This window comes from Eretmochelys imbricata, chromosome 12 (assembly GCF_965152235.1).
Source record: "Eretmochelys imbricata isolate rEreImb1 chromosome 12, rEreImb1.hap1, whole genome shotgun sequence".
Classification (NCBI taxonomy): Eukaryota; Metazoa; Chordata; order Testudines; family Cheloniidae; genus Eretmochelys; species Eretmochelys imbricata.
The window spans coordinates 4378428-4392301 of record NC_135583.1 but is presented as its reverse complement, the minus strand read 5'-3'; the positions used below and the strand labels follow the sequence as shown (position 1 = coordinate 4392301).

Below are 13874 nucleotides of genomic sequence, written 5' to 3'. Positions count from 1 at the left end.
TTACCTGCTGCACTCACTGCTGTGAGTTTTCTTTCCCTTCAGGCTGTTGCTATGGACATGTGTGAGAAGGGTCAGCTGACCTCCAGCATGGTGGATGACGTCTTCTACATAGTGAAGAAGTGCATAGGGCGCGCCCTGTCCAGCTCCAGCATAGATTGTCTCTGTGCCATGATCAATCACTCCACCACCGAGCTGGAGTCTGACTTCAGGTAATGGGGCAGGCTGCCTGCAGGCGTCCCTGGGGCTGAGTGCTGTCTCCGAGTCCCCCAGAGGGCACGCGGAAGGATGCAGGTGTGAGAGAAACACTATTTATCAGAAAAGGCCATAACTGATTTCCCCCCTTATTCGGATCTGGTTTTGTTGCGTACTTAGCAAACACAGTGTTTGCTATAGGATGGTGTTTCCTGCATGTAGAGCCTCTGGATTCCCATGCTTCTAACCTCAAGCATGTCTCTTCTCTGCGACATGCCATGTGAAAACAGGCCCTTGGTGGCCTTGGTGGGGCGAATGGGTGCAAGAGCCTCAAGACCAAAAGTCATCAAAAGGGCTGGGAGGAAATCCGTATAGTACTTATACGTGTTTTACCTGTGCGATTGTACAGTCTGTGCTGGGCCACTTGCGGGCATTCACCTTAGAGCTCCACATGGCAGGTGAGGTTCCCTGGGGCCACTTTAATGCAGCAACTTGAGTGGCTGCTTGATGCTTTTGAACAGGGGGCATGTGGGTACAGAAATCAACCTGTGCCTGTTTTGCATCCCGAGATGGCAGTAGCCAGAGGGAATACAGAAGTGACTGATCTCAACAAGCTATTGCAACCAGCCCATTTGGGTGAGAGCTCGGGAAGGAAGCATTTTGGCAGGATCCCTGGATGCTGGGCAATGGACATTGTGAGGAGCAGAACGATTTGGCAGGGTTCTGTTTGCCATGCCTAGATCCTGGCTCCTGACTTGAGCAGAAGGGAACTGCTGACCAATATTTGCTAGGCTAATTATTATATATCTGTGTCTATCACTTTATTCACACCAGGAATGGTAATAAGCATTAAGCACACAATATCAATATAACGTTGTATATCTTTCTTGTGGTTACATGGCCTGACTTGGTCTGTGTTCCGTAATCCTGTTCACTGGTGCTATGTATCCCACAATGCTTTGCAAAGCTGAAGTCAGCTTTGGCTTTAGAAAACAAGAAAGTTGTCAAAGGCAAAATACATTAATGTTCTGCCCAGTACAAGCTAGGGAGGTACCTTCATGAACCTGTAGCTGGAATGCTAGTATCCACAACAGAGCTAAGGAAGGACCAGAATTACAAGTTAAGGAACTGGGATGAACTGGTGGGCTGGGTTTTAGTCACACAAAGAGTTTTGTAACTTGTAAAATCATCCTAGAAGTACTCCTAGCTGCACTGGGTGATTTTGGAAGCAGCCTCCTGTGTAAGGTGAATTCAACAAGGCTGCACGAGTCGGCTTCCCAGACGTTGGTAGCGTATGGAACCTTTTCTCCGGGACTAAAGTATCCTTGACTTCTAGCAGTTACCCTGTCCTGATATTGGTCTGTTGAGTGCATTTTATAGCGAACCAAAGCGTGCTCAAGGAGTGGACTATACCATCTCCCAGCAGAAATGGGCCATCTTAATTCTCATATGTTCTTCCCAGGGTGAGTCGTGGCCAGAGGGCTGGGCTTGTGCAACTGGGCCTGACCTGATGCTTCTCTGTCCGCCTGATTGGCTTGCTCTGTTCGGTACTAAGGCACAGTGTGCTCTGTCCGTCCCCAGGGAGGTTCTGTGCACCAAGCTGAAGCTGGGCTTCCCGGCCACCACATTCCAAGACATCCAGAGGGGGGTGACCAGCGCGGTGAACATCATGCACAGCAGCTTGCAGCAGGGCAAGTTTGACACCAAAGGCATCGAAAGCACTGATGAGGCCAAGCAGTCCTTTCTGGTGGGTTTTGTGCAGGCTTGGATGGAGGGGAGGGCAGGTGGCAAGGATAGAGGGCCTGGAGAATGTGAGGAAAGGGAGATGCTTGGATATCTAGTGTCCCAGGAACCAGAAAGTTTGTCTCATGGGCTTGAGTTATAGACCATGGCCTGAGAGCCAGGATGGGGCAGGGTGACCTCTGACTCCTGGTAGAAGGTTGATGCTGCATCTCCTGTGAGTAGGTCTCCCAAACCATTCCTCCCTGGATACTTAGCCAGGCAAGATCCTCCAGTCATCCCACAAGCTGTCATGACTGTGTGTTCCCCTTGGCTGGGAAAGTGGGTCTGCTCTGCACTGAGAACTGAGATTAGCACCGATGCCCTGCATAGAGGCACTGGGAGCATGCCACTTCTCCCCAGAGGGGAACTCTTGCACAGAAGGATTGCATAGGATGAATGAGCTCTGCTGATACAACAAAGGGGTTTTCACCACAGGCGGCCACTGCACTTGGAGTGTGAGAGCCATTCCGTTGTCTTCTCTTCACTGTGGTGCTATAGCCGGCCGTGTTTCGGGCTTCAGAGCCTGGAAGTCAACTTTACAGAGCAAGAAGTGTGAGCCCTCGGAAGTCCCTCCTCTGGTCACCTCTCTGCTGCTTCCCTCCATCTGGAGGAGCACTGTATAGATCTCAGGACACCCATGCCCTACACATGCATATGGGAGACTGCACTGTTTGACTGGTTTCCTGATCCAGCACTGAAAGGGTTTCCCACTGATGGGACACCCTTGATGCCAAGCAGACCTCAAGCGAAGTCCCTTGACTGGCAGCTGTGGTGATGGCTGGCACAGACCTGCATGCCCTGTCTGCCCACGGCAGCACTGTGAATGCATAGCAATAAGGAGGTTATGCAGGTGGTTCCTTTTAGCAAATTTCATTGTGCTTGGAGGATAGATAACAACAAAGGCATGAGTGAAGGGAGGGTGCAGGGCCGATGGCTTTATTTCATTACATGCTCGGTGACACGGCTGTGGATTTCCTGAAGGAAAGTACTTAAAATGTCAGCACTCCTGCTGGAGTCCCTCATTCACCTGTCAGCCCGGCTCGTTTTCCTGTCTCCAGGAAATCTCAGTATCGCCCTGACGTTTACTTCAACAGGTGAAGAGCAAAGCATCACCACTGCTGAAGCTTTAACGAGGATTATCACAGGGCAGAAGAATTTCTGCGCTCTCCTGCCTGCCCATCAAAGACTTGCTTTTCATCACCGTTTTCCTGGACTTTTACTTGTCATCTGCTACGTACTTGTGTGTAAGCAGCTGGCTCTGGGCGTTCGCAACCCAGAGTGTTCTCTGTGATGCTGCCACAAAAGCGGTGCAAAACACAAGGGTGGGACTTCCTGCAGGAATGAGGCAGAGAGCTGTCACTCAAACACTTTTATATATAAAACAGTAGTGGGGGGAGGGTAGATCGGCCATCACTGGAAACCTATCGTGTCTTCTACACTTACCTATTTGCAGGTGACTTACTGTGCAGTTCCATTATGCGCCTTCCTCTTTGTTCCAGGTGACCTTAAACAATGTGGAGGTCTGCAGCGAAAACATAATGACCCTGAAGACTACTTTGGAGGTAATGTCTGGCATCTTTATTGGCTTCCTATAACCAGCCTTGGAATGAGCACTCCTAGCCTCCAGTGGTCTTGGCCTAAATTAACTTTTAGTGATCTTATTTAACCTCGGATGACCTGTCCTGCTAATTCAAATAGCTTGGTAGAAAAATTGGGCTGGATGGGACCACTATCAATTCCTTGAGTCTATCCACCTACCTCCTGGCAGAATAGATGTCATTATCCCTAATGAATTTCCAAATTTTCTGTGAGGCTGAAGCCTTCATTGTTTACAGGGACGGCAATTGGTTTCCTGTTTTCGTTTTATACCTAAATCTTCCTGTTGTGGGGCCTTTACTACATGTTCGATCTGTATCTAATGAGAATTTGCTCATTCGCATACAGCATCTATGTCTGAACCTCTTTCCTCTTGACTGACTGTGTTCTGGTTTTAACCTTTCTTTATCACTCTCATTTTCCAAGGCCAGGTCTACAGTACAGACCTAGATTGGTACAGCTATGTCGCTCAGGGATGTGAAAATTCCACACTCCTGAGTGACATAATTATATCAATGTAACCTCTCGTGTAGACAGTGCTGTGTCAATGGGAGGGTTTCTCCCATTGACATAGCTACCGTCTCTTGGGGAGATGGATTAACTACACTGGGGTTCTCAAACTTAATTGCACCGCGACCCCCTTCTGAGAACAAAAATTACTACACGACCTGAGGAGGGGGGACCGAAGCCTGAGACTGCCCGCGCCCTGCTACCCTGGGCAGGGGGCCAAAACCTGAGCCCCACCACTCCTTGCGGGGAAGAGGGGGCAAAGCCGAAGCTCAAAGGCTTCATCCCCAAGCAGGGGGCCTGTAACCTGAGCCCCGCCGCCCAGGGCTTGGGCTTTGGTCCCAGGCAGTGGGGCTCGGGCTTTGGCTTTAGCACCGGGCCCCAGCAAGTATAAGCCAGCACTGGCAACCCCATTAAAATGGGGTCGCGACCCACTTTGGGGTCCTGACCTGCAGTTTGAGAACCCCTGAACTACACCGATGGGAGAAGCTTCCCTGTGTCTTCCACTGTAGCTCTGTACATGTAGACAAACCCCAAATCTCCAATACCGTTTCTGCTGATCACCTTTGAACTCTGTTCAATTTACCTGGTTATTTTTAATAGCGACTTGTATTTCCCAACTCATTTTGTCCTGATGTGGTAGCCCTGTGGATGAACCAGAAGAAAATACTGACAATACACACAGGGACTCTCTCTCTCAAAAAAAAAAAAAACCACCAGCCATGAGAACCTGAGATTTTTTTTTTTAAAGGGGATGCAGCTCAGCTGCTAAATCGATACCTAGCATCAAAACAGAGTGACTGCTGTCCAAAGCATGTAAAAGACCTAGCCCAGGCCTTGCAGAGCTTATAGCTCAATAGATGTGATCCAACCAGCTGATGCAAGAAAGACTCTGAGTGGGGCCGCGGGAAGGGGGACAAGTTACGAAAAACTTGTGGCTGGTTAGGGTTGAGCAGGTATCTTAGTGGCTCTTAGATTAGCGAGGGCTTCTCTTCAGTCGGTGTTAATACTGCCCTGTATTTTTATTATTGGGGTGAGTGTGGGGTTGCAGTTGGGGAGGGAAGCAGTGGAGAAGGGCAGTGATTGAGGGCGTAGAGTGGGGAAGTAGAAGCTGGGGTGGGGGGGAGGGAAAGAAGGTGGTCTAGTTACTGAAGAACCTGATCTGCAGACACAATTGAGTAATCAGATTTGCCAGTGCAAACAAAGCACATGCCGACTTGTGCCTGCCCAAATCCACAGGCTGGAGCTGCAGATCGGGTGCAGCTGGGGAAGATCGAAGATAGACTTTCTCCATCTGGTACGGCATTTGGGGCAGGGACAGTCTGTTACGTCGTACAGCTCCTAGCACATTGAGGTGCTGCTCCATGATGGGTTCCAGGGTGAAACTGCAACATAAATGAATATTAGCACTCACCCCATTTCTGATAGGGTTGGGCTGTTGATGTTCGTCCCAGTAAAAGAGACACTCATGTTAGGACTTGTCCTTTTCTGAAAACATGGTTGAATGGACTGAAATCTATCCTCTGGCCAGACCAAGGGCTAGCTTGTCAGCGCTTGGTTCGACCTTGTGAAAATGCTAAAAGAACCCTCCACCCCTTGTTTCTCCATCTGTAACATGGAGATAATTTCCCTATGTCTTGGGTTAGATGCTCTTACTCCTTGTGACACATGAGGCAACCAGGTGGTTCCACCTCCGTCTGTCTAGTGCCACGTTTCCTGCTCCACTGTGGTCTCTTTCCACGACAGTAGCATCTTTCTCAATGGTTTTCTTGGGACACCTGTTGTCCTCCTCTTTCCCATGTTCCACCAAGTCTGCGTATGGGGGTGTCTTTCCCACAGAGTGACTGTGCCAAGCTGCTTAGCCAAGGCTTTGGGGGAGAACAAGCCGAAGCCAAGATCGACAGCTGCCTCGCTGACATGGCTGCGGTGTCTAACAAGTTCCGAGATCTGCTGCAGGTGAGCTCCTTGCCGTGCGGGTGGTGCGCTCCGACTGAGGCAGCCTGGCTTTGCCACTCGGCTGGCTCTGAGATGCGCTCACAAATGGGAGATCATCAGCCCAGGGCCTGTGCTAACTTTGGATCTGAGTCCAGCCCATATGGTGTAAGATGGTGCAGAGGGGTCCAGCTTTAGTGGAGGGGGAGTAAACACATCATGTGCTGAGTAACAGTGATGCCTCCTGGCTGGGGAGGGATAAGCATTAAAGGCAAGCTGCGGAGCAGAAGGAATATGGTTCCCCTTGCTGCTTTGTGCTGAGCAAAGGTGATCTCACCAGGTAAAGGGGCAGTATTTTTAAATTAGAACCATGAGTTCTCAGATCTTCCCTTCTCCCTATTTGAGGGGAACCTTGGCAAGACCTCCAGAGGGTCTGTCTAAGGATGGCATCTGAGATGCTCCGGCCATCCCACAGATGTAATCCAAGAATCAGCATCTCTCTTCCCCTATTGAAATATCCAGCTTCCCCATCTCTCAGTGGGTAGCTGCTGCTAAGGCTACAATCTCATGACATCCCTGATCAAGTCCTCCAGCGAGCTTGCCAAAGAGAGGGAGAGGAAGGCCTAATGTTTGGCGTATGGAAGCCAAGCAGCAGAGAACTTGGTTTGAGCAAACCCTGAGACCATCTTTCGCCTTGTGAGCGGAGCGGGGAGAGCAAAACCATTTTCTCTTGCTTTGCCATGCACTGTCCCCGGCTTGCTTGGAGCCTCTCCTGCAGGCGGGGTCCCAGGCCTATGGCTAATGCTGAAACCACGCAGGAGCCTTGTTAAAGCTGGATGGGAAGCAATTGAGCTCCCATCCTGCCTGAGACACAGATATCCCCTTTCAGTGGGAAAGGGCAGCTGCCAGCAGACTCCGAGATGCCAGTTGTAATTAAAAACTTCCACCAACTGCCTGGTGAGAAGCTTCTCGCAGGGTGACCCCTCATGTCCCGCTGAGCCCGGCAGCTAGTCTGCTTGGCACTGGAGACCCTTCACAAGCACTCTAGCCTTGCAGCTACCTAGGACTTACCTAGGCCCCCAACAGCCACCACTCCCCACACACAGCAGCTTGTGAGGGGCGTGTGCGACGTGGAACTGCTGCTTCCCGGGAAAGCAGTCACTGCTACCACAGCTAGCTCTTCTCTAAGCTTTTCCTGTTGAACAAAGCTATGCTGGGGGAGGGGGGAGGGCCTTTGGAATCTGGCCATGGCTGCCTTCTTGCCATATCTGGCCCTGAGCAAGCAGAAGGCCACGTCAGTCAGTGGCCTTCCCCCTCCCACCTTGGGGCTCCTGAGCATGGCGCTTGGCATCCAGACTCGTGGGTTCCATTCCCATCTCGACTTGCTGTCTGACCCTGCACAAGTCTCTCTCCAGGTTTCGTTTCCCCCCTCTGGAGGTCATACTCCCGTGGCTAACAGGGCAGACTCCAGGTAGGGTGAGAGGAGCAGTTTCATAGCCATGGCTGAATGGTGCACGTTCGTTGGAATCAAGGTGTGTTCAGTCATTTGCCAGGTCCTCTTCCTCTCCTCCCCAGGAAGGACTCAGTGAGCTGAACAGCACAGCTGTCAAACCACAGGTGAAACCCTGGATCAACCTCTTCCTTTCGGTCTCCCATAATATCGAGGAGGTAAGCCTCACCTTTCTCTGCTCCCGAAGTGTCCAGCTCCATAGGGCTCTGCACCTGTAACGGTGGGGAGGAGTCAGAGGGACAGGCCTGGCTCACATCCCAAAGATCTTCCCTGCTGTCACCTCAGCATGGCCAGGCAGTGAATTCCTTGGCCGTCCAAGGACAACCCGTGGGACTGAAACCTAGAAAATAGGACCCTAGGAAAACATGGTGAGGGGTACAGAATGCTGTACTGTCAGGGACCTTTCCTATCCCAGTGTCACAACTCAAGGCTTCTCATGCCAGTGACACACAGTTCTGAAAAGCACCATGCTAGCCGGTTTGTGTGGGACAGGGACAAGTTTTGGCATGAAGGAATATCTGCTCCCCACCCCTGGACTGTCCCTTAGGATGCTCTACGCTGGTGACTGAGGGGCTAACTCTGTGGGTTGTTGCTTTAAGTAGCCGTACTGGATTAGACCATTGGTCCAGGTAGTCCTGCATCCTTGCCTTGTATCTGATACTTCGGAGCAAGGCAGAAATGCATTGCTGGTAACACACCTGGTCAAGTTGTGCATTGGAGTACGTGGCATAGAGAGCACACTTACAAAGTTTGTGGACGATACCAAGCTGGGAGGGGTTGCAAGTGCTTTGGAGGACAGGATTAAAATTAAAGATCATCTGGACAAACTAGAGAAACGGTCTGAAGTAAATAGGATGAAATTCAATAAGGACAAATGCAAAGTCCTCCACTTAGGAAGGAACCATCAGTTGCACACATACAAAATGGGAAATGACTGCCCAGGAAGGAGTACTGCGGAAAGGGATCTGGGGGTCATAGTGGATCACAAGCTAAATATGAGTCAACAGTGTAACACTGTTGCAAAAAAAGCAAACATCCTTCTGGGTATTAGCAGGAGTGTTGTAAGCAAGACATGAGAAGTAATTCTTCCGGTCTACTCCGTGCCCATTAGGCCTCAACTGGAGTATTGTGTCCAGTTCTGGGCACCACATTTCAGGAAAGATGTGGACAAATTAGAGAAAGTCCAGAGAAGAGCAACAAAAATCATTAAAGGTCTAGAAAACATGACCTATGGGGAAAGATTGAAAGAATTGGGTTTTAGTCTGGAGAAGAGAAGACAGAGAGGAGGGAACATAACAGTTTTCAAGTACATAAGTTTTTTCAAGGAGGAGGGAGAAAAATTGTTCTTAACCTCTGAGGACAGGACAAGAAGCAACGGAATTAAATTGCAGCAAGGACAGTTTAGGTTGGACGTTAGGAAAAACTTCCTAATTGTCAGGGTGGTTCTGCACTGGAATAAATTGTCTAGGAAGGTTGTGGAATCTTCATCATTGGAAGTTTTTAAGAGCACGTTGGACAAACCACCTGTCGGATGGTCTAGATAATAGTTAGTCCTGCCGTGAGTGCAGGGCTAGATGACCTCTCGAAGTGCGTTTCAGTCCTACAATTCTGTGATTCTATGCGGAGGGAGGGGGGAATCCTTCCTAAGTCCGAGGCAATCCGTTTATCCCCTGAAGCAGAGCTTTAGATCATCTTGAGCATGCACAACTATATATGTTAGTAGGTATGCTATCAACCTAGCCATTGGAAAGTGCTGGGCCCAGGTCAGGCATGACCTTGTCCTTTCTCCTGGCCTCTCCCAAGCGGGGACACAGATGAGCACGAAAAGACTCTTTAGTGCAAATAACTCTTGGGCATCCTGGGGTCTGCTAAATCTTTCAGGCCAGATAAAGCTAAGTAGAGAAACTGTGGAGGACTTGATGCAGTGCAGCAGGGATGTAAGGCCTATTAGGACTGCTGTAGCTCCAGCAGGTTCTCCCAGTCCTGACAGAGTGCAGCTCTTCACAAGCCAAGGGGTGTCACAGATAAGTAATTACCCCTGCATTCTGCTCCAATGCTAGGAAGAGTTCAATGATTATGAAGCCAACGATCCATGGGTCCAACAGTTCATCATCAACCTGGAACAGCAAATGGCAGAGTTCAAGGTGAGTTCTCCTGAGCACCAGTAACTTAATGTGAGGCTTTGGGTCAGTCGTGCACAGCAGCATTGCCTGACTCAAACTTCCTGCTCTGGCGAGTGATGGACATAGTCCTCCCCTGATTGCTCATGCTGTTTAAAACAACCCAAAGTCACCCCCTTTGCTTTGATTCTCTAGCGCTGAGCCCTCCCGGAGAGGTCAGTGATCCTCACATCTGTGGGTGTTCCCAAGTCCCGGTGCCCCAGGCCTGACTGCTGAGCCATTCTGGTTTTGTTTGGCTCCACTCTTTAAGCATGGCCACGAGCACCATAAAGGTGGCTGTTCTCACTGACTCCAGGCCTCCCTGGAGGCTCTTTCACTGGCGCTGGTTTCTGTTGACTTCTTCCCAGTGGCTGCACTGCCAGGACAATGACGTGGTTTTCTGTCCCCAGGCTGGGCTCTCGCCCGTGATCTATGACAGCCTCAGCAGCCTGACCACCAGTCTCATTGCCACTGAGCTGGAGAAGGTGGTTCTCAAATCTACCTTCAGCAGGGTAAGCAAACAGCTGGGTCCTCCCTTCCTTGAGCAGCAGCCGCCGGACTCCTGGCAGAACCAGGAGAGTCCTGCCTTCAACCCTCTCCTACTCTAAGAGGGGTGGTGAGGCTGAGCTAGAACTCCCCGTACAGCTGTTGCCCTGCTGGCCGTGACACAGAGCTTCTTCCTGTGCTGTTGCGTCAAGGCTCCTGCTACCCTGCAATTCCAGCCTTTGAAGCTAAAGCTTCGGTTTTCCTCCCCACTCAGCGACCCTAGTGCTTGTGACTAGACTTAGCCAGCTCAGAAGAGCCCCGATTGGAGTGAACTGTCAGAGGAAGCCTTTGGCAGTGGGGCTAGGGAGACCTTGCAGTGAAAAAGGCATTGGCCCCTAAAGTGTCTGGCTATAAGCCTCTGCCTACTTTCCAGCCCCAGAGCACCATGTTCCATGGAATTCCTCCCTCTCCTCACCCACCATGACATCTGTAAGATGGAAAGCCATGGGCCTTTGAAATGTGGAAGAGTAACATGGTTTGCTTGGTGCCCTCAGCTTGGCGGCCTGCAGTTCGATAAGGAGCTGAGATCGTTGATAGCCTATCTCACCACCGTGACCACGTGGACCATCCGGGACAAGTTTGCTCGTCTTTCCCAGATGGCGACCATCCTCAATCTGGAAAGGGTGAGCTCTCCCCTGACTCAGTGCTGGGGGTGGTAGAATGATCAACATCAGCAACTTCCCGAGCCAGCCTCCACAGAAGTCTACTAGGCTCAGCCCGATTTTAGCAGCCCCCCCACCCCCTATGCCTGCTGTTCCTGCAGCACTCACTGCTGGTGTGGGGAGGGGTAGTTGCAGGAACTTGGAGCTTCTGCCCACCTGTCACTCCCACCCCATGCTCTGGAGTGTCTGTGATCTTCTATGTAGTTGGAGCTGGGGGGTAGAATGGCATATTCATGTGTTGTCATTTCCCACAGCCCCACAGCTTGACTTTCTCTTTCTTTCTCCAGGTGACAGAGATCCTGGATTATTGGGGCCCCAACTCAGGCCCCTTGACCTGGCGCCTCACCCCAGCCGAGGTCCGTCAGGTGCTGGCCCTCCGAATCGACTTCCGCAGCGAGGACATTAAGAGGCTGCGTCTGTAGCTGGCGTCCTGTCTGCAGCTCCTGGCCGTCCTCGGATGCGCTTCATAGTGTGAACGTAGCATCCCATGAAGCCTGTCCTCGTGCTTCCAGCACTTGCTGCAGCAGGACTGTGATGGGCTCGGGGCGGCCAGCTGGCTCGGTCAGTCACCAGCCCTGTGATTACTCTAGTGCTGCTCCCCACACCCGGCTTTCCTGGTAGGGGAGACCTGGACTCGAGAAGGCCCAGTTTGGCTCACTGCCCTTCAGGGAGCAGAGATATGGCGGCTGTGCAATCTCTCCTGTTGAGACCAGCGGCATTGCAGCAGGGCTCCTCGCTGAGGTGCCCTCCCCCATGACACTAACCCTAAAGGATCAGGCTGTTCTGACAGGGTTATAGCTTGCTCATGCCTTCCCCTGCTCGCCTTCCCGTCTCATGACAGGTTCTGTGGAGTACGTGGCTGCAGTTCCAGATGCTGCCCCATGAGGTGACTCAAGCAGCAGTGACCTTCTGCAGCCTTCCACAGCCCCTGGGCTCAGAGTCCATGGTTGCCCTGGCCCACCAGGGGTGTAATCCTGGTGCAATCCCTTCAGCTGCTGGAGTTCCAGGGGGCAGTCCCTGGCCTGCAGAGGAGCTGTCTCCCAGCGCCGGATGGGCGAGTTCTTCAGGGTGGGGCATAAGAGGGGATTGTCTGAAATTCACGCGGGGGCTGCTGATGGTCGAGTCCCTTCTAGAATCAGGGCTCTGGCTCCTCTTGTATCTCTACACGCTGTGCAGTGAGGTGGTGAATAAAGACGGAGGAGGGGGGAGTAACGTTTCTCCGGTGACCTGAGTTACAGGCTGGGCGAGTGCACTGCCAATGGGAGCTACGGCTGGAACCTGCCGCAGGCTCCTTCCCCACCTCCAGGTCCATGCGCCAGGTGCCCTGAGAGCACGTAGTTGCCAGCTGCACTTGGCACTGCTTAGCCCAGTACTGTACGAGCCCCCGGCGCCCTGCCCTGCCCTGCCGCTGTGCAAGGCTCTCAGCCCTCCCTGGGTGCAGATGGGCTGTGCCTCTCTGAAAAGCCGTGGCCTCAGTGGGGCGGGCTGAGCTGTCTCAAGCCCAGGGCTCTGCGAGGAATGCACAGCCCGCGGGGAGGGAGGAGTGTTGTGACAGCACGCGACCGGGGGTCCTTTCAGGTACGGGAAACTCTCAACTCTTGGTAGTCAGAAAAAGGGCGGTGGGGGAGGAGCAATGACACCCCAAAACTAAAAGCTTCTGTAGGGTGCAGGGCCGTGGCTGCTCCTGGAAGCCAGGCCTGCCCCCCCCAGGCAGCACTGCCTGTGAGCGAGTTGCTGGTGGGTAGCAGAGGATCCCCACGGGCACAGAACCGCCAGGGCTTGGGCTGCCCCAGGGACTGTTCAGCTGTAAACAGCTAGACTAGAACGTGGAGGCTGGGCTTGGCTCCAGCTCGCTCCTCCTGCACGGCTGTGCACACGTGTCTCAGAGCATGCTGGACCATTCATCGTCCTGCTCAACCATTCAGGAGTCCTTCAACGGGCTTTGTGGTCTAATCCTGCTTGCACTAGGAAAAGCGGCTACACTAACCTGTTCTCATGAGATGGCTCGGTGCAGGAGATACCTGCAAATCAAGGGTTAGTCATCATTCCCATGGACCCAGTTACTGATGCAATCTGCATAAAGTCCATATAAAAATACAGGTACAGGACCCGAGCAACTGCGGGGGCTATCTCCGCTGTACAGAGGCTTGGAAGGATTAGTGTTTTATCAGCCAATGTTGAAACACTGATTTCACTGTACATTCTAAGAGATGAAAAACAATTTCAGTGAATGATTGAAATGTACAGATAGGCCAGGCGTGGGCAACCTATGGCCCATGGGCTGGATCTGGCCCACTAGCTGTTTTAATCTGGCCCTCGAGCTTCTGTTGGGGAGCAGGTCTGGAACTTGCCCTGCTGCAACCGGGGAGCAGGGTTGGGGGCCGCTCCACTTAACTCCCAGAAGCAGTGGCATGGCCCCCCTCTGGCACCTACGCATAGATGCAGCCAGGGGCCTCCGCTCTGCATGCTGCCCGCGCCACCCCTGCAGCTCCCAGGGGCCAATGGCAGTTGGGAGGTGCAGAGCCGCATAGGGGGACATGCCTCTGTTTCTGGGAGCCGCTTGAAGTAAGTGCTGCCCGGAGTCTGCACCCCTGAGCCTCCCTCCATGCCCCAACTCCCTGCTCCAGCCCAGAGCACCCTCCTACACCCTGAACTCCTCATCCTCAGCCCCACCCCAGAGCCTTTCCCTCTGCCCCAGCCAGGGCCTGAACTCCTCATTTCTGGCCCCACCCTGGATCCCGCACCCCCAAGCTGAGCCCGCACCCCAACCCTAACTTCGTGAGCATTCAGGGCCCGCCGTACAATTTCTCTTCCCTGCTGTGGCCCCTCGGGCCAGAAAGTTTGCCCACCCCTGAGCTAGGCAGAGTAAGACAAACTGCCGCTTGAAGTCTTGGAGGTGTGATGTAAGGCTACCTGCAGATTTTGACACTGTTCACAGTTTGTGTTTTAACGGCTACAGCTTTAACTTTTGGACTCTGTGTCTGTTAT

At 52.3% G+C, this 13874-nt stretch overlaps 1 protein-coding gene across 1 annotated transcript in view; it reads left to right on the top strand.

Moving 5' to 3' along the window:
- COG4 (component of oligomeric golgi complex 4) overlaps nucleotides 1-13824 on the top strand; it is a 33634-nt gene extending 19810 nt beyond the window's left edge. Inside the window, exons 11-19 of the mRNA XM_077831402.1 lie at nucleotides 43-209; nucleotides 1774-1939; nucleotides 3474-3536; nucleotides 5917-6033; nucleotides 7585-7677; nucleotides 9580-9663; nucleotides 10089-10190; nucleotides 10719-10847; nucleotides 11174-13824. Of these exons, the coding sequence (XP_077687528.1) occupies nucleotides 43-209; nucleotides 1774-1939; nucleotides 3474-3536; nucleotides 5917-6033; nucleotides 7585-7677; nucleotides 9580-9663; nucleotides 10089-10190; nucleotides 10719-10847; nucleotides 11174-11308 (1056 nt within the window). The 3' untranslated portion in view covers nucleotides 11309-13824. The remainder of the gene's footprint in view (nucleotides 1-42; nucleotides 210-1773; nucleotides 1940-3473; nucleotides 3537-5916; nucleotides 6034-7584; nucleotides 7678-9579; nucleotides 9664-10088; nucleotides 10191-10718; nucleotides 10848-11173) is intronic.
- The last annotated feature ends 50 nt before the right edge of the window (nucleotides 13825-13874 follow it).